Here is a 19,844-nt window from a genome sequence, read left to right on the forward strand (position 1 = left end):
TTTCATTCAGGTTTCAAACATGAGCCTGAATGAGATATTTTTCTTGTGAAAAATGCTATGTATAACCAAATGTATGAAATGACTTTTACATCTCGGTTAATCTTCAAAGTCATTTCAACATTGAAGTCAGAAATTTCAACTAAAATTTTAATCACCGGGCCCTAAATAGAATACCATATAAAATACAAAGACATCATGGAAACTTAAAAATAGTTTATTTTATGTACTTCAAAAAAGACCTAAAAATATTTTAAGTTAAAACTATGCCACAGTGAAATCAACAAAGTAGGTAATTTTTTTAAATAACACGACAAAAGCTGCATTACTGGCCAATGTCATTAATAAAAAAAATAATAAAAAAAACTAAAGTTAACAAAATTTTTACCTGTAAACGACTACACAAAAAAAACGCGGAAAAATTGTCAAATGTTTTTCAGCAACTTATTAAACAAACTAAATGACTTTTAACATGTGTGCAGCACAAAGCAAAAACATTTACAACGCTTTTGACCTCTGTAAACTTTGTATTTTCAACATGTTTTTTTCTTATTATGTAAAGTTTTATAAAAACCTACTATTGCATACGGTTAACCTGAGAGTTACGTACTCAAAAAGACTAATCAGTAAGTAAAAGTGCAAATAATTTTTACTTAAAGCCAAAAGGGTTCAAAAACCAGAAAAAAAAAAAAAAAAAAAAGATATGCACGACAGAGATTCACATGACAGCATCAGGGAGTGGCGTTTTTTCCCTTCCAGCAGTCTGAGTCTCTGTGTCTGTACATTCTTTAGGACTGGGATCAATTTTCTCATCCACTGCTGGAGGCTGCCTCACAGGCATTGCTTGGTTTACGTCACCAGTCACTTGCTCCTCTGTCGCTGTCGTTTCTCTCGCCTTTCTATCGTCTTTCTCGTCTCCCGGATGTTCAACTACTTCCATGTCTTCTTTAACCTCAGTTTTTTCGGTTTCTTCTTCTTTATCGTCGGCAATTAAAGTGTCATTCTCATTAATTATTATGGTTTCTTCATTGTCTTCAATGAAAATTGCTTCTTCGTTGTCTTCTTCAGTGTTCCCGAAGGTTTCCGCAGGCTGCCAATAATCGTACAGCTTGCCCTGCAACAAAAATTATAAGACATTGCAAAAGATGGTTCAAATCGCTGCCAATGTTTTAATACATTCAAAGAAACGGCAGTGAGGGAAGTAATTATGTGTACTATACATTGAGAGGTCTAGTTTTCTGGAGGAGCATCTGCCACTTTGTGTAGATCCTGGCTACCAGATCCTTCACCTAGCAGAGGAATACAGACATAATGCACAGATGTAGTTTGTTGCCGTTAGTCAAAAAGCTTTTTCTGTTGTTGCTACAGACGATACAGTCCACAGTAGAAAGTTCCAGTTGGTAAAAAAAAATATCTGCATTAATTATTTCATGATAAAAAGGAACATCTTTATATCCTTCTCTGGGAGAGATTTTGGTCATTTTGTACCTTAGTTTTTTTTATTTGCCAGACTGTTTCAGTACAAAATGATGAAGGCTACTTGCTGGATGTTTGGTGCTGACAATGTGCACATTTGCGCCTCCCATGGGGAGTTTTCATTTTCACTTAGATGTGATGATACATTCATGTTAAAGCCACAGGCTACTGTAAAAAGAAATCCTGTTACAGGAACGTGATGAATAACATCTACCAGCAGGAGGTCACGCTTTCTTATTTTGATTTGATTGGAGTCACAGGACGTCATTTTGAGACAAGAATCTATACTTTAGAGAAATTGGGATGCAAGTTAGAAAACTGACCTGGAGCTAGGGATGGGAGAAATGGACTTAAATTTTTATGTCAATACTTTGATATTTATGGTGCCATGGTAACAGCCTTCGCAAACAGAGGTGAACAGATAATTATTAGGTTTCATGGCAGGTTATTAAACACAGACAGTAGAGCCCATGTTGTGTCACTGGTGTGTTGCATCACCACATCAGAAATATAAAGTAGTTCCCCAAATTGCAAGGCGGTACAAAAATAATGTCCTAAAACAGAGGAACTTGGGGAGTTTTGTGATTTTGTTGCAGTTTGTCTTCTAAAAGAAGTGAAGTCGATAAATACAACCTTTTAGTAATAAAACGTGAAATCTGACACTTAATTGTTCTTATTCACCTCAATGTTTTGCAAAGCCAATTACCACTTGAAAAAACAAAATTGTAGTGATTATGGAAAATAAATAAATAAATAAATAAATGCACTAAAATTTAAGCTGAAATGTTTTCAGGAAGCCAGGTTTAAACATCTGCCTAAACATTTTAGTTAAGAAAATGCTGTAATGCACATCTATTTGCAACGGACCCAGATACATTTTTCCGATTTATATTTAGAGGTCGTGCCCACCTTGCTGCGGTAAAGACATTTTTCGCTCTCTCTGATGTCACATTTAACATGTGTTTCAAGTTCTGATGACAAAACAAGCAGCTGCGCCTAAAGAACAACAACAAAAAAAAAGAAAAACAAATCTCTTTTAGTTGGATTTCTAGTATAGAAAATTACATTGTCATTTTTTTAAACTAAACTGAATTCCAACACTGTATTTAGAAAAACGAAAAAAAAAAGTTACCTTCTGCTGAGATTTGAAGACCTGTAAATTGGACGCCTCATTTGTCAGAGTCAGAAGGCTATAACACAGGTAGTAGGCCTGGAATGCATAAGAAACCTGTGTAAAAATCAAATCGATATCCTCTTTCTTGATGCCACTCCTTAAATCCGTCCTCACCTGTTGGTCTTGAGTTGCCATCTCCTCCTCTTTGTCTTTCTGCTGGATACTTCGGAGAAGGGCGGAGGGTTGCATTTGAGGAAGATACGGCCTCAACTCGGCAAGCTGCCCACCATGCAAACGACATTGTTTAGCACGACTGAATTCAAGCTGCTGTAGAACGGATGCCTCCAATGCTTTAAGAGAGCTTACCGAAAGTTCTGTCTCCACAGGGACATAGGTGCAATGTCCATCCAACAACTTAGAGATGAAGCACATGCTTAGATGGCGGCGGAGTTCTCTACTCAGAGAAACCAAGAAGGAAACAATGAGATTTTAACTGAGAAAAAGATAACAAAACTAAATCCTTACTTCTAAAATGTCTGATATTTATGTAATGTTTTGCATGATGGGATTTGAAACCACTAGGTTTTTGTAATCTCACTTGCGCATTTTGATTCTTTTACATCTTTACACCTTTAATCTGACGCAAGAAAACTAGCTTTAAAATAAATGCGTTAAAAAAACCAAATATATTTACATTCCACATTTACTGTCAGGCAGGAGTTGAACCAGCAGGCACATGTTGTGATGATCATCTGTTAAATCAGTCAGGGCTTTACAGACTCTCGGCAGCTGCAGCGGAGAAATAATGTGACGTCAGCAATTTAACCGCAGCTTAAAGTGTAAAGAAACACGAAAGTCATTTTTGCAGAGTGGGAAGTGATTTTTTTTTTTTTTAACTGACCACAGAAGACCAGTCCCTGATGTTGTTGATTATCGTATACAGCAGACAGCTCACTGCTACGTTGGACTGGAGGATTCGCCGTGTGTCGAGGCTGATTCTTCCCACCACAGTTAGAAGCAACAGCAGCTCGTCGCTGCTGTAGGCGCGAGGGCAAAGGCCCATGCAGTAAGACAGGTACTGGGAAAAATGTCAACAAAAAAAAAAAGCCAAACCAGAAGGAATAGCGAAACTGGTTAGACAAGGTTTTCTCATTTTCACTCCAATACATGAGGTCTCATTACAGTAAAATCAGTTGCATAAAAAAACCCCAAACAAACAAACAAAAAAAAAAAATGCAACTCTGAGCGTGTTTTCACACCTGATAGTTCAGTAGATTTGGTTCAATTGTGGGGCCAAAAGGGCAACATTTTTATCATTTTCAGTTGGTGCGGTTCGTTTTCACACTGAACCGCGTCAAACAAACAAAACCCTTTGAAAAACTTCTTCACCCCCTCGCCTGTGGTGGGGGTCCGTACTAAGACCCCCACATTCACACCTCCAAAAAAATGAACTGGACTTTCCAGGCAAACAAGTCAGAGTTCGATTAAAGCAGGGTAAACAAGACTTTTATTTTGTTAATAACACTTATAAGATATTGAAGAAAAACCTTTTTCTGAATAAAGGTCAATCGCAAGTGTAACAAATAAAAACTTCCTAATTGCTCACCTTTAAGATGTTTGTGCAGTTGTGTTCAGGGAAACTGATCTCTTCATTGTTGTTAGAAGGAGACTCACTTTTGATATAGACGTCCTCTCTAAACAAAGAAAAAAAAATCCTTGTCATTTCAAATAAAGTGACTTTGTTATTTCATGTCTTATTACTAAATGCAAAGCTGCAACGTGACTGATTTACAGAGCAGTCACTCACAGCAAATCTCCCTCTGTGAATGATGGCTGCAGACTCTCAAAGGGGAAGAGTGTCACAAATGCAGCACCCATGTTCATAAAGACCAGTGTCACATCGGCCAAACTGGGAACCCAAACTTCAAACTTCTGGTTGTCATTGTTCACTAATACAGACAGAAAAACAAAAACAAAAAAACATCAGTACTTTTCCTTCTGTGAAAAAAAAAATTAGAAGCCAATGAGGGGAGATGCTAACCTATCTGATAAGCAGCAGAACAGGCGATGTCACAAAGGGCTTGTAGGATCTTATTGGATATGATCCTTTCACTATGGACCGACATCATCTATGAACAGGTAAAGGCTTAAAAACAGTTTCTAAGTTTCTATGATGCAGCTACTGTAGAGTGTGTTGGACGTACCTTGAAAAGAAAGCGGGTAACCTGAGCTGGACAAGGTGAGTTACAGTAAGCTTCCTCAAACAGACCAACAATCAAGTGCAGTCTCAACTGAGCAGGACTGGACCTGCAATGAGACAGGAGACATGAACAAGATGAAGCATTACATTGGTTCAACACCATTAGTTTGTCAACGACCAATAGAGGTTACATTGTTGAATACAAGCTCCAGTACAGGAAGTTGCATAAGGTTCAAGCATAAACAAGGAAATTATGCATGCTGAGGAACTTCCTGTGGTCCCTCTAAATTGACTTTCTGAAAATATAGGAAAGTTAAATGATTCCCAGGTTAGAGCATTTTGGTGATCTGATCTGTAGTCACTACAATCCACTTCATCGATGTTTTAATTTTTCTTTTTTTTAGAAAAATAATCTATATTCAGACAGCTCACTTCGCTGTGACATCTTTCGTTGCAATTACAGCTACAAGTCTTTTTGCGAGTGTTTCTCCTGGCTCTGCACATGTAAAGACAAACTTTTGCCCATCATATAGAAAACTGCTCAAGCTCTGCGAGATTTGATGGAGAGGGTCTAGTTTCTCCACGTCTCTTCACGGCTTACAGACAGGGTACAAACGTATACTGAGCAGAGAGGAAATGCAAGCCACGCTTTTTGATTCTATTTTTATCTCCAATAAATGTTAATTTTTTTCTCTTCCCTTCCCTACTACTATGCGTTGTAACATCAGAAAATAGTACATGTTTAATATGTCTTAATATTTTTGCACGGTACTTTGGATTTATCTTTTTACAAAAGCAAATTTGAGTTCCATATATACTTATTTTCTTACACTAAAGGACAAAACTTGTTTTTTTCCCCAAGCCAGTAACCAATTCGTAAGCACTGTGATTACGGGACAAAAGTCAGAGAAAAACAACAGCAACTATGTTTAATAAAGAGCAAGCAGAATACTCTAGTAAAACAGTTAAATTGCCTACACTGGTGTTTTAGGGCACACATTTAAACACAGCTTCTATTACAAAGCACTAGGAGTTGTAAAGTGACTCCACGTATATAAACAAACACAACACAAGTACGCCTTTACCAAATAAGTGTCTTCTGAGAGGCCCCTTGAGGACTGACGTTGCACTGCCTGAGCTGCAGTGAATCCTGGTGAAAGATCTGGCCGAACCTTTCCAGGTTAAAAACTATCTCCCCTGGTGGGATTTCTCTGATTGCAGCAGACATCAATGAGAAGTGCTGCAGAAACTCCCTGGAGAACAAATTATAAATCAGTTTTAGTTTACATTAAAATCAGCAAGCCCAGAGTGTTACTGCCAATATGCTTCTGTTTCGCTTACTGGTGTTCATTGGCAATCTCCTCTTGGTTCTCCTCTGCCGCCTCATACTCCGCTAACCTCAGGAGGTCTTCGTTGCAGGCAGACAGAAGTTGTGCTTCAATCTCCTTTGCTCTGGTAAACATTTAAACAAAAGAGAAAATAAATTGAATATGGTTCAGAGACATGAGACAAAAACCAATAAGTAGTTGTTTTTATTCTGGATTATGTACTTCTTGGTGCTGTTTATCTCCTTCAGCATCTGGTCCAGGTTGTTCTTGTAGACTCCTGGCTTTGTGGCGGATGACGGCAGGCGCTATGTGAAGTAAAACGAGACAAACCCACCCCCATCAAAACCAACTTTTAAACAAATTTGATCATGCTGCATGTTCAGCTTTATGTGCAAACCACACAAATTAGGAGGAGCTTACCGTTTTTGACTGAGAGCTACGACATCCTGGCATGCTCGGCTCCGAGATGGCTTCTTTCTGCGGCGTGTCTGGAGGCTTCGCAACGCACTCCATCATCTCCTGGAAGGAGATTAGCGGCTCCTCCTCGCTGCTGTCGGAGCTCTGGCTTGGATCTATATCATATGAAATGCTCAGGCCAAGATCTAGTTCAACGTCAATAGAGTCTTCTTCTTTCCCCCCTTTACTCCCATCACTGTCCTCCTCCTCTACTGGTGGGGGCTTTATGCATGGAGGGAAAGTCTCTTGCACAGAGGCTGCTGTGTCCGTCTCCGAGCAACGCAAACCCTCACTGGTTTTAGGTTTCAACGAGAAGTTGTGCTGAGGTTTAAAACTCTCATCCTTAGATTGACTTCTTGAAGAATTGACAGGACCGTGTCTGATGCCTCCATCTTTAGGACAAAGTTGAGATTCTTTGACAGGACCGTGTCTGATGCCTCCATCTTTAGGACAAAGTTGAGATTCTTTGACAGGACCGTGTCTGATGCCTCCATCTTTAGGACAAAGTTGAGATTCTTTGACAGGACCGTGTCTGATGCCTCCATCTTTAGGACAAAGTTGAGATTCTTTGACAGGACCGTGTCTGATGCCTCCATCTTTAGGACAAAGTTGAGACTCTTTGACAGGACCGTGTCTGATGCCTCCATCTTTAGGACAAAGTTGAGATTCTTTGACAGGACCGTGTCTGATGCCTCCATCTTTAGGACAAAGTTGAGATTCTTTGACAGGACCGTGTCTGATGCCTCCATCTTTAGGACAAAGTTGAGATTCTTTGACAGGACTGTGTCTGATGCCTCCATCTTTAGGACAAAGTTGAGATTCTTTGACAGGACCATGTCTGATGCCTCCATCTTTAGGACAACGTTGAGATTCTTCCAGTTTTAGTCGCTCCAAAGTCACAGTTGGCAAAAAGACAGTCATGTTAGAGGCTGGTGAGGCGGCTGCATGTAGAGGTTGTGTGGCAGGAGGAGATATGGGCGTAACTGTTGGACTGCAGCTGGAACCTTTCTTTGAAGTGGGTGACTTTATCGTTTGCTCTTCCATCCTACACTTTGGAGCCTTACATGCAGGCCTGACAACATAAACGTTGGGGTCGGGGGTGAAGAGCTGATCTATGTCATCAAGGACAACTGTTGGTTTTCGTACACGACTAGCTTTACTGCGTTCTGGTGTGCTACAACTCAAAGAACTTAAACTAGGCTTAGATGCTGGTTTTGGAGAAATGCCCTCTAATTTTTTGCTTTCTGTGTTAACTGGTACACTACAGCCAGAGTTGGAGTTACTACAAACCAAACCAACATGTGGAGGTTTGCTGCACTCCTTATGATGAACTTTAGAAGAACTTGATTTGTTCTTTTTTTGGTTTTCCTCATTTTGATTCTTTGGACTCCCTTCACTCAGAGTTGAAGTTAATCTTAACTTCACTATATTATTCTCAGTGGTAATAAAGCCTTTCTTTGCCCCTGTAGATTGCATTTTCTTTGGACAAAGTAAGTCTAACCGCGAGGGTTTTGGTGCGGATGACAACGCTGAGCATGCCGGCTCAGACGTCAGAAGTCTGTTTGTTGTTTCATGCGACGACTCAAAGACAGAGGAGCTTTTTGGTAATGGCTGATGGTCCAGTGAAGATCTTGGTGAGGTGCCAGGAGTAAGTCCGTTTGTCTCTGCTGTTCCATGGTTTATTCCTTTGTGACAAGGTTTCTTGGTGTTCTTAAAGCAAGGCTCCCCCTCCCTGCGTCTCTTTTGGGACGTGCTATTCAGATCCATCACTATAAACAGAAAAAGTTTCCTTTCAATTAAATTCAGTAATGCTTATAGGGGGCATCTTAATAATACAATAATAAAACGAGGGCAAACAGTATTGCTTGTTTGTTTTTGTTTTGTTTCTCTTTCTACCAAAGAGACTGGATGACAAATAGCTCAACTCAAAAAGTGCCTCCAGTTACTCCTCCTCTCGTTTCCTTGGTAACGGCTAAACACACAGCTAAAGTTTCTTAAACTCGGGTCGAACCAAATACACGGACAGATGGCAAAAACGACAAAAGTTGAAAAATTGTCAACTTTCTTGTGTAGCGTCGCTATCCCACGTGTGCACGTCTGCGTATATGCGCTCGAAATTTCGCATGAACGAATTACGCTGTTTGCTCGTCGGGATGAGTGTGAACGTCTGTCGCCTCACAGTGCAAACTCCATAGAAATAAATGGAGCAGCGCTGTCTCCCGCCATCACCGTGTGATCTTATCCCAGTTACCTGCAGTAGGGCTCCTAGTCTTCTACCACTGTGCGTAGCATAAAGCCCGGTGAGGAGGAGCGAACCGGGGAAGCGCAGATTTAAAAGACAGCTGCAGTCTGCGAGCGCTTTCAATTCAAACTGAAATAAGCCTGATGAACCACTTAACGTGTGGAGTCGCTATGTTGTAAAACAACCTGTCCTACATATCTACACAAATGTTTGTCTTTAGGGCTGAAACAATCCGTAGAGTGATTCGAGTACCTCGATTATTAAATTCCTCGAGGAAGATTCATCTGCCTTGAAGCTTCGTTAAGTTATGCTTTATTACTTAATGCACCGTGTTCAGACTGGGTTATTATTTGCGTTGCACAGCGCTCTCACTTCCGCCTGAGTTGTTGACAGAAACTTATAAGTGTTAGCAGCATAACTTCCAATTTTCAAGTTTGGCCTGGGAGGATTTTCCCCCCCAAAATATTATTAAAGTAAAACCCACAATTGTTAGTGAAAATATTACCTGGAATAATGCTCTCTCTTGAACACGTCTGCTCATGTTGGTGGCTCTAAAACAGTAAAGCAAAAACAAAAACAAAAAAAACAACAAACAAAAAAAACCCAGAAGAAAAAAGTTAATAGTTATCTATTAAAATACATGTCAGCTAATGGGCTAATCAACAAAATCACTGAGTTATTATTACATTATGTCATCATAATGACTAATGGCAAAATAATTTAGAGTAGTTCCATATGATCCAGCATGGTACTATTCTGATTTGATTAATGAATTCATTTGTTTATTTATACAGATTTGGAGAGTTAATGTTAATAACTGTTCTTGTCAGTCTAATGCTTAACTTTGAACGCTATAAATCTAATACGACGATCGTTACAGGGATAAATGATGAGTTTCCAAAGATCACCACCTGATTCCCAAGATCAATGTCATACTGCGTCAATTGTTAAACCTGGATTTACAACTAGCAATGGTTATATCTAAAACATTTGTTTATTGTTTTTATGTATGTACTTGTAATAAAGATTTTTTTCTTTTCTGTCGTTTGCTCGACACCAGGAAGAAATCCCTTTGAGTCTGTACGAGGATGCGTGGAAACTTTCTGACTGCCTCAGAGCGAACACTCACACAAGATTTGTACAGATGAACATTGTGTAGGAAATCTCTTAGTTTGCTGAGCAGAGCCTGGCAGAATAAGTGTGAAGAGTCATAAACACGTTGCATTAATTTCTGCTTTAATGCCACAGAAACGCCATGTTAAAAGAGAGAAAGAATTACCTTACGTGGGTCTTCCCTTTGTGACACATCCTTGTTTTTTCCAGAGTTAGAAAACGGGATCTTGGATTCAGTTCCTTGATCCCGTCTGGAGAGGCAGGAAGGGAGGGGGCTGCTTATATTCTTCCCAAACTGAGGGGATGGAGAATTAAATATAGTGGGAATAAAGGTTCTCTCAGCTGAGATGTGAGTCTTAGTTTGGCTGGCTGAAACAACTAGAGGTGAGGTGAAATATCCTGAGTCCAACCGTATCATGTGCTGAGGACCCAGATTTTCCCTTGCTGAAGTGGCACCATTAACCGGGCTGCTCAGAACATGGCCATGAGATAGAGGAAATGGTTTCAGAGGACCAAGTCTGTCTTTTAACAAAGAGTTCACAGGGGAAACGATGTTCGTGGAACTACTTGAAATGAGAGCTGCCGGGTATTTCATTTCTGCTGGATGCCAGTTTGGGCTCAACTTGTTCATGTTGCATTCCTCCGGACTCTGGAGAGGCAAAACTCTCCTGGGTGCCGGATGAGAAAGCAAGTTTGGGACTTGAGATGGTTTGATTGGAGTCTCTTGGGGAAAAGACGCGAAATGTGAAAGCGAGTGTTGCTGGAGAGCAGGATCCATCACTGCAAACAAAGAAAAAGATATTTTCGTTCAACGAGATCAACTGTTGTCGCATTTCTGAGAAACAAACACACAAGCGCCTGTGGACTTATTGAAAATTGCCTACAACAGGGCAGTATTCACCAAACCTTAAGTTGTATTTTGTTTGTGGAGTTTTACTAGTAGTGGTAGACGAATCCAAATCATCTTTTTTTCATTGTTTAGTATGCCTTTAAGATTTGATCTGATGAACTACTATAAAAAAAGTACTGAATTTGCTGAAAATGGTAATTTACTTGGCACAACCAATTCCACATCCTTAGCCAGCAATTCCACTGATGCCATCCACAGTACATGTGGCAGAAGCAAAGCCAGGTTATAAGGTCAGCAGACGGCAATCAGACCACTTTGGTGATCTACTCCTGCCTGTAGATCTCCAACAGGCTGGAGATCATAGAAGCTGATGTGTTTAAAAAAAAAAAAAAAAGCCTGGGAACGTTTCATTCTGCAAGCAAGGAGGCAGAGGAACTGGGACCTGTGGCCTTGAGAAGTTAGAGGGAGTATCAGTAAAGAGTTTTTATTTTACACTCCCAACTTTTTTTGTATCAGTACTTAGTGTTGTGAAAATGAGTAGACACCTCTGAGACGAATTAAAGACTGAACACTGCCCTAGGTTTTGCTAAATTGAACTAAAATCTTTTGAATATTTGTATTGTTGTCAGTCACCTTCAGCATTTTGTTTTCAGCAAGTCATTTTGAATACACAATTTTTTTCAGCAGTTTTTTATTTATTTATTTTTCCCAGAAGCAGCTTCATTGTATCTGGTTTGGAGGTGATTCAGGTTTAGTCCTCAACAGGTAGGATTTAATGTGAGATTACTTTTATTTTCAAATTGGATAAATTACTTGGTCAGAGCCGGAGGATCTCCAATTGATTTGCTAATTGGCTTTAATACATTGCTTTGCAACTGTGTGATATTTTCAGAGTTCAGCCATTTTATTTGGACCTTTTTTGCAAATTAACTGAAGGCTAGCATGCTTATGTACAGGGCAACAGTGAGAATGTGCTGCCCCAGTGAAATAAAATTTAATAAATAAAAACTACTTAAGAAGTTAATGCAGGTTTTTATGAAAAGGTGTCAAAACACCGTATCAATTACTTGCATATGGGACTGCATTACTGAATGCAAGTCAGGTGCCTGTGCTGATCATAACGTTATGCGTGAATAAGGTTTACATCACCCAGGGTAGGCAAGTGGTTAGAAATGGGTGGCAACTCCTTTCAAATTGAGTAAAACTGGCCAGCATAGTTGAATGAATTTCTTTTTTATAAATACATATTCAAAAAGGGCAATAAAATAAAATGTTATTTCCCTCTGGGATCAGTAAAGTATTGACTTTGTATGTACATACGTAATACAGTAAGATTAGCTAGGAGAGCAGACTGGACCAAAACAATGACCCAGTAACTGCCATGTAAGAAATTCACAGCTCTGTTTAGTCAATATTAAGCGGTGTTAAACAAAACATTAAAAAAAGCTTTAACGAAAAACTGATTCTTTAAACTTTTGTAAAATGCACACGTTGTCTTGGAATCGTAAAAACAGAAATGCCATTTTGTTAATGTACTATTTTATCATCGAAGTGATCAAATTACTGCGCAAGAAATGAAAAAGAGGAATGGTATTTTGCTGTAAAGCTTTGCAATGTGGTGGGTGTCCTGTTGACTCACCTCTGTGCTGCCTTGAGAAATAATCCTCAAGTACTCTAAAAAGTCAAACGAGGAGAACTCTGCGTAGATCGCTCACGAATGGGTGTCTGTTCACTAAGACGACAGAAATGCAACTCAAACAGGCTGTTTTCAAAAAAGGTAAATGACGCCACAGCGTCATATGTTTATATCAAACCGAGCTCACGCTCCACCAGACAGAAAAACTCCTGCTCTGAACTGAGAAAGACTACCAATCCGAGTTTGCTACGTAAATGAAAACACGAGGAACTTATTTAAGGAGCTTAAGCGTTAACACATTTCTTCAACGATTTGACAATAATGACATTAAGCGAACTTGTAAATGTTATCGCAGCATGGTCACGTTTTAATGACAAACGAGCACAAAGCTAGCTCCTAGCAAACAACAAAGAAGGTGCACAGAACTTTGTAGAAACATGCTTGTTATTGTTTTACTTACCATCATTCTACTGACCTACGACCACTTCCTGCATGTGTACTACCAGCAAGAGTCTTGAATACGTACACAGAAAAAGATATACACGTTTTACAGTAGCCGAATAATAGTAAATACTAGCAAGCCGCCGTTCCAGGAAGTGATTTTAAGCTAGGCGGCGGTTAACGCGCCTACAAATTTAACCATGTGATGACAACAATGTTAACGGGATTTTTTTTTTACCGCGTAGTTCCTTGATTTTCAGAAGTATTCTCCATTGTAAGAGTCTTAGGATTCATGACAACCTATAACCGAAATGACAAGACCGAGGATTTCCTGTCCTACAACTGCTCCATAACAAGTTTTCGTCCCGCTTTCTACTGTGTCGTTGTTACACGAACTGCATTCTGGAAGTTGAAGTCCAAGTCAAGCATTTCACTTCCGAGGGACTTCCGCGTTAACGCAACCTTTTTTCCCTGAACCATGGTAAAAACATTTTTCAAATATTTGTTAATGTACTATTTTATCATCGAAGTGATCAAATTACTGCGCAAGAAATGAAAAAGAGGAATATTCACACACATCAAAGTGTTCAACTGTAGGTCGCTACATTGCCCATTCTTTTTGAATAATAATAAAATAACTACAACTTTCCAATTGACTGTAATGCAGATCGCTAGTGGAAATTGTGTCTGCAAGCAGCAATCCATGTTTGATTCTTTAAAAAACAAACTTGTTTTGTTACCCCAGAATTTCACTTTCTTTGAGGATTAAAGTAGAACAGATTTCAATTAAATAAACTGACTGGTGGGTCAAATCTAGTCTTTATGGGAGAGTGGAAAGAAGAAAGCAACTGATGACAGAAAGCCACATAGAGCACTGTTTGCAGATTGCCACACAGTAAGCCATATAAAGGACACAGGGGACACATGCTCTGGTCAGATGAGATAAAAGTTAAACTTTTTGGCCAATAAGCAAACGTCCACATCACCCAATCATAATCCCTGTGGTGATGTTTTCATTTAAACTCACCTTCTCCAAGAAGTACTTTCCATAAAGAGGCAGGAAGACAACACAGACATACACACACTTTTTGATTTATTAGTTAATGGTTCTTTTAAGTAACACACAAGACACTGCATAAATTAAAACAAGCAACAATACTGTAGGACATGATGGGAGGCACATTAAACCAATAGCAAACCAAATAAGGTGAAACCGCACAAAAACAGTTTAGTTTGAGACCCTTTGTCTGTTCTTAGCACTGTAAAATTGGTGAACTGTTTGCAAAATAAGGGAATGATACTTTTTTTATACAGTGTAATACTTACAAAGAGATATTAGTCAATATTCAAAGAGAGAAAAACGTTGCTGGGTTACAGACAAAAACACATAACATTCACAAAGATGATACGCAGCCTAAAGACATGCAGTGAAAGAAAAACAATTACCTGCTCTAAATATCCCATCCCACTCTCAAGAGATTGAAAAATTAGACAACTCCTTCCAATGAATAGTTTTCCTGAAGTAAACATTGAAAACTGGGCAAATGAAAGCACATATTCAAAACGCCACATGCAATCACCTTGTCCCACGCACATTAAACAAGGACAGGGGAAGATTGGTCCTTATCCCTGGTGCAGAAAACAGACCACTTAAAAACACAGAATAAACATGCACAGTGGCGCAGTTGGTAGAGCTGTTGCCTTGCAGCACGAAGGTTCTGGGTTCAATTCCTGGCCTGGGGTCTTTCTGCATGGAGTTTGCATGTTCTCCCTGTGCATGCGTGGGTTTTCTCCGGGTACTCCGGTTTCCTCCCACAGTCCAAAAACATGACTGTTAGGTTAATTGGCCTTTCCAAATTGCCCCTAGGTGTGAGTGGTTGTGTGTCCTGTGTGTCTCTGTGTTGCCCTGCGACAGACTGGTGACCTGTCCAGGGTGACCCCGCCTCTCGCCCGGAACGTTAGCTGGAGATGGGCACCAGCAACCCTCCCGACCCCACTGAGGGACAAGGGTGAAAGAAAATGGATGGATGGAGTATGTATGCACGTTCTTATTTGTTGCAAACATACTATACATGTTGAGCATCAAAAACGAAACTAAAATCTTATGAGCTTCTGGCTTATGGAAACATTAAAGTTTCGTTTAAGTCATTATGTTTTGCTACAACCTTTGACATTTCCTAATAAATATTACTTAAGGTTATAATTTTTTCAATCTCTCGAGAGCTGTGGTTTCGATTTCTCTGAAATATATCCATCCACATCAGTGACTTGCCCTGCATGAAGCCAGAAGAACAATCTACAACATTTTGTTCATACCGTAGAACCTGAAACATATTAGCATTTGGGAAACACACTAATCTGAGGTCAGCTTTCAGGGATGACTTACAGTATATCTTCACACTAAATAAGACTATTATGCTTGTTATTTATTTATTCATTTCTCTCTTGTTACTTCTTGGCTTTTCCTTGAGCAGCGACAGCCTCCATGGCTTTGCGTACAGTCTCCTCGTCTCCCAGAAACTGCATGGGCTTCACTGGCTTCAGGTTCTTGTCGAGCTCATAGAGGATCGGGATGCCAGTTGGCAGGTTCAGCTCCATGATGGCTTCATCTGACATTCCTATGGATTGTTACACACAGAAAGCCAATTCTCATTATTGGATAAGTTATTCCACTGATTTATAGGAAACTTTTTGCATGCCAATCTTGCTTGTTTTCTTTGAACGTGTGTTCAAAGAAAACAAATTGACACTAAGTGATGAAGAATATATTTTTAGAGTGAATTGTAAAGTGCATCGGGACTAGGGCTGTGTAATAATATCGATTATGCGATATACAGTATATTGATATTTTCTTTCCTAGAAAAAAAACGATATTCATCCGCAAGTATCGTAACATCCAACCGTCACCTTGCTCACTCACTGCTTGCTTCACCGGGAGAGTGATTAGATCATCAGGCTTAGAGTGATTCCTTCAGATGTTAAGTGTCAAGGTTAAAAAGGTATCAAACTATTCAGAGCAGGGTACTTGGTGCACTTTATTTACTTTACAAATACATGTAAGCTACAGTTTGTACTGTTTCAATTGAAAGAAACGTGTTTTCTCACCACTTCTTTGATTCATTTTGTCCAGCTGTTGACTTTAAGTCTGTGTCCATGTCTAACCAGAGCCAGATATTGTGTAGTTGGTGCTTTTAATCAGTTTTCAGTTAAATTAATTCAATCCAACTCTATAACAGTCACAAAATGTCACCAAAATCAATCTGTCCCTCTAAAATCTTTCAGAAAATCGCAAAAGTGTATTGTATTGAATTGTATCATTTTCTGAATATCGCAATATATATAGTATCGTGAACAGAATATCGTGTATCGTATTGTGAGATTATTGTATCACTACAGCAGTGATAATCGGCACCTACCCTCCAAGTGCTTGACAATCCCCCTCAAACTATTTCCATGGGCAGCAATTAGCACCCGTTTCCCCTGTTTGATCTGAGGGGCAATCTCCTCATTCCAGAAAGGCAGTGCACGTGCAATGGTGTCCTTCAGGCTCTCGCAGGATGGCAGCTGGTCCTCGGTTAGGTCTGCATAGCGACGATCCTGCACAGAAAACCACACCAGAATGTAAGGTTGGACAGAAAAGAAGAAACAAAAGATATTTTGAACTCTTTTACTAACATTTGGACATAAATGGATTTCCAAATGGTGCACAAACCAGTGACTTACATATGTACTTGCACCAAGCTGTCTGAAGCAGGTTTGTAAATTCAATAAATTTGTGGAAATGTTTTGTTTAATCAGTTGTTCAAAATGGCAGGTATAGCATAAAAGTAAACCAAGACAAGGCCATCAATTAAAACTGACAGATTGGACAAGGAGATCATCAATAATAGAGGCAACAGAGGAGCCAAAGGTACAGGAGCATCATTTGACAGAACAATTATTAATTGTACACTTTAGTACACCCTTTATTGGGAGTGGAAAGAATAATTAATAACAAAAACCCAAAAGAAACACTGCTTGCAGATGACCAGAAAATGCATAGAGGACACAAGAGAGATATGCTCAGGTCTAATAAGGCAAAAGTTGAACTTTTTGGCCAGCATGCAAACCTCCACATCACCCCAAAAACATCATCCCTGCAGTGTTGCATGGTGGAGGTAGCAACATGCTGTGGGAATGCTTTTCTTCAGCAAGAAAAGGGAAATTGATCATTATGTGCTAGTTTTTGGTGTATCACATAAAATCCCTATGAAATAAATTGAAGTTCATAGCTGTGACAAAATCCAAAGAGTTAAATGGGTATCGATACGTTTGGAAGGTTTTGTCTAAAGCCTGAACATGCAGTGCAATTGCACTGTAATTTATTTTATTTACCCCATTTAGGATGTTCCTTGAACCAGTCGCTGCACCAGTAACGATGATTTAAGTTCCCTCACCTTTTTATCTGCCTAACCATGTCAAGATATGACCATGTGGCTTCCACCTTGACTGAACTTTGAACTTAAACCCAGAAGTACTCTGTCGTGCCAGTCACATATTAACTCTCACTAGACATGCTCTTAGGCAATAACATTAGGGTGCTGCAAGCAAACAAAAGGGAATTGAATCCCAGCGGTTATCATGTTTCGTTCCATATTGTACGTGCAATTCCTTAAACCCAATATTGTCCTTTAAATATTGCAGGCTTTTGAGTTATCGTTCAAACCTGGCTGAAAAAATATACAAGGCATGCCTCCATTTTGTTCTAATGTGCAAGCACTGATTGTCTGTGCATTTACACTGGAGATAATCATATCAAACCTTGCTGATGATAGTGTAGTAGTCATGGTCTGGGTCCATGGGGGGAGGAGGGATGTCAAATGAGCGCCTCCAGATTTTCACTTGGGCCTCTCCGTGCTTAGCAGCTGTCTCAGCTTTGTTGAGTCCAGTTAGGCCTCCATAATGGCGCTCATTGAGCCGCCAGGTCCGATGGACTGGCACCCACATTTGATCAATGCCGTCCAAGACGAGCCATAAGGTCCTGATGGCCCGCTTCAATACCGAGGTGTAGCAGAGATCAAACTCAAAACCAGCATCTGTGAAATGCAGATAGAGACACAAAGACAATTTTGTTAAACATAAACTTATTTTATTAGCATAAGTTGGAAATAGATCATCAGTGTGAAATTTATTGTATTCCACAAGTAGGACTAACTTTGACTAAAAGTAACTGCATCTATAAATCTTAATAAATGATTTGGATAGGAGTTGGAATTAATTAGATGCATGTGAATTAAATTCAAACTCAATTGGATTCTACATTGTATATAATGAACTATTCAAGATTTTCCTAGTTAACTGTTTATGGTTTTCTCTGCCAATTCTATTGCTTTTTCTTATAAAAGTCCTTTGATCAATGAATCTAATTTGTAGTGCCTGGAGATGACATTTATTGGGAAAGGGTGTAATAAATATATTTGCACAACTGAATGCTATGAATGTTACCTGAAACACGTTTCATGCACAATTGTTAAGGAAAAACGCCAAAAATATTAATATGAAGACATTACAGTAAATTAGGGCTGCGAATATGATCTTTCTTATCACTGAAGAGTCATAAAATGATTTGTCTTAAAATGTATTTTTAATTTACGCAATAGGATCCTTGATTTCGTTTATAACATTTCTGTCTTATTGCTAGAAAAAACGACGAAAAATCATTTGCTGAAACTGCCTAATATCTGACTATTTAACTGTAACCTTGTGTCATCTCCTTGTTCTGGAAAAGAAGAAACATGTTAACCATGCTATGGTCCTGTGTAATGTTATTGCACTCGCACCACGTCAAAGCACTTTCTCTCAATCCCGTTCAGTGTCGGTTTGCGACCTGATGCATGCAGCTGCAACGATGCAACTCACTGTTGTATGTCTGGAATAACATCACGCCGGATTGCCGCAGACAATTATAAAACGCCAGTACCCCCCCACACCTTTAAGAGCCTGTCCTCCTCTCTTCGCCTCCTTCTCCCCGGTTTCGCTCAAATCTGCATCGAACCAGCCGCAGAAACGATTCTCCTGGTTCCAGTTGCTCTCTCCGTGGCGAATCAGCACTAATTTGTAGGCCGCCATGTTCAATACCGCTCTGCAACCTTCGATTGTTAAAATAAATATAAACTATCAAGTAGATTCAAACAGCTGATGCTGGTGATGGTGAGCTGAGAGCTTGCAGCTCCAAGAAGCAGACAGGTCAAATCTTTGCTTTCAAACGTATTTATTCTGGGGATTGGTTACTGTCTCACTTCCTGGTTTTTACATCCAATCAGAATCCTTCAATGTTATTTCTCAGCCAATAATAGTGGAGGGCGTCATCAGATATGACCTTCATGATGTACATTGATTCTAAATTGCTGTAGTCTGTCTACCTATATATCCAATCATTTAATCAAGTTAAAAATAATAATGCTGGCAGTGAAAAATAGTCAAATAAACTATATCTAAATCGTGCTGATAAAATATTGAAAAAGTTTATAAAATAAGAATTATAAGGAAAGGTGCTCACTTGTTAATGACACTTTAATAAAGACAGTGTAGTATGTCTAAATGTAAACATTTTAAAATGTCTAATTAACCTGCTAGATCTTATACAATTAAGAAACTAGTATGTATTTATAGTTTTTTCAATTGATGTGGTGCATTTCTCACACCATTCACAACTTCACAACATCTAGCACATTTCTCAAAAAAAAAAAAAAAGTCCAAACTGCAAAACCTTTTTGATAGACATGCAAAAAGTATGGCAAATGATCAAAACAGATTCCTCAGAAGCAGGTATTCATGTCAATAAAAGTGTCAGTGTCACGAAAGATGAAAAGTTCTGACGCAACATTTATGAACGGGGTAGTCAAATGGCTTTTCTTCTAGTATGATCTTGGTGACACTACTTGAAAATGCTTATAGCAGTACTACATGCTATTTGCACATTTAATCTGTATAATATACAGGTAAACAGGTA

General features: G+C 39.2%; 2 protein-coding genes across 5 annotated transcripts; both read right to left on the minus strand.

Annotated features, from left to right (window-relative positions):
* Window positions 1-198: 198 nt before the first annotated feature.
* slf2 (SMC5/6 complex localization factor 2) lies at window positions 199-13,420 on the minus strand. Of its 4 annotated transcripts, XM_081616695.1 has the most exons (22): window positions 13,092-13,420; window positions 12,873-12,925; window positions 12,416-12,508; window positions 10,093-10,706; window positions 9,943-9,999; window positions 9,319-9,364; window positions 6,536-8,340; window positions 6,338-6,420; window positions 6,129-6,239; window positions 5,873-6,040; window positions 4,792-4,894; window positions 4,629-4,716; window positions 4,395-4,536; window positions 4,194-4,281; window positions 3,489-3,665; window positions 3,282-3,376; window positions 2,954-3,041; window positions 2,762-2,866; window positions 2,606-2,683; window positions 2,383-2,469; window positions 1,218-1,286; window positions 199-1,111 (listed from the first exon to the last, which is right to left on the minus strand). In XM_081616695.1, the coding sequence occupies exons 4-22, from the start codon at window positions 10,702-10,704 to the stop codon at window positions 716-718; spliced, it is 4,398 nt and encodes a 1,465-aa protein (XP_081472821.1). In that variant the 5' UTR covers window positions 10,705-10,706; window positions 12,416-12,508; window positions 12,873-12,925; window positions 13,092-13,420; the 3' UTR covers window positions 199-715. The 4 variants fall into 4 exon arrangements, with proteins under 4 accessions (XP_081472821.1, XP_081472820.1, XP_081472822.1 ...); XM_081616694.1 differs by having other exon boundaries at window positions 12,873-13,420; XM_081616696.1 differs by lacking the exon at window positions 12,416-12,508 and having other exon boundaries at window positions 12,873-13,420.
* A 509-nt stretch (window positions 13,421-13,929) lies between these two features.
* Window positions 13,930-19,078, minus strand: LOC103476893 (phosphoglycerate mutase 1). Its single transcript, XM_008429622.3, has 4 exons — window positions 18,823-19,078; window positions 17,654-17,928; window positions 16,270-16,450; window positions 13,930-15,471 (listed from the first exon to the last, which is right to left on the minus strand). Exons 1-4 carry the CDS (start codon window positions 18,959-18,961, stop codon window positions 15,302-15,304), a joined length of 765 nt encoding a protein of 254 aa, XP_008427844.1. The 5' UTR covers window positions 18,962-19,078; the 3' UTR covers window positions 13,930-15,301.
* Window positions 19,079-19,844: the final 766 nt, after the last annotated feature.

The sequence above is a fragment of the Poecilia reticulata genome, chromosome 15 (assembly GCF_904066995.2).
Source record: "Poecilia reticulata chromosome 15, P_reticulata-male-v2, whole genome shotgun sequence".
Lineage (NCBI taxonomy): Eukaryota > Metazoa > Chordata > Actinopteri > Cyprinodontiformes > Poeciliidae > Poecilia > Poecilia reticulata.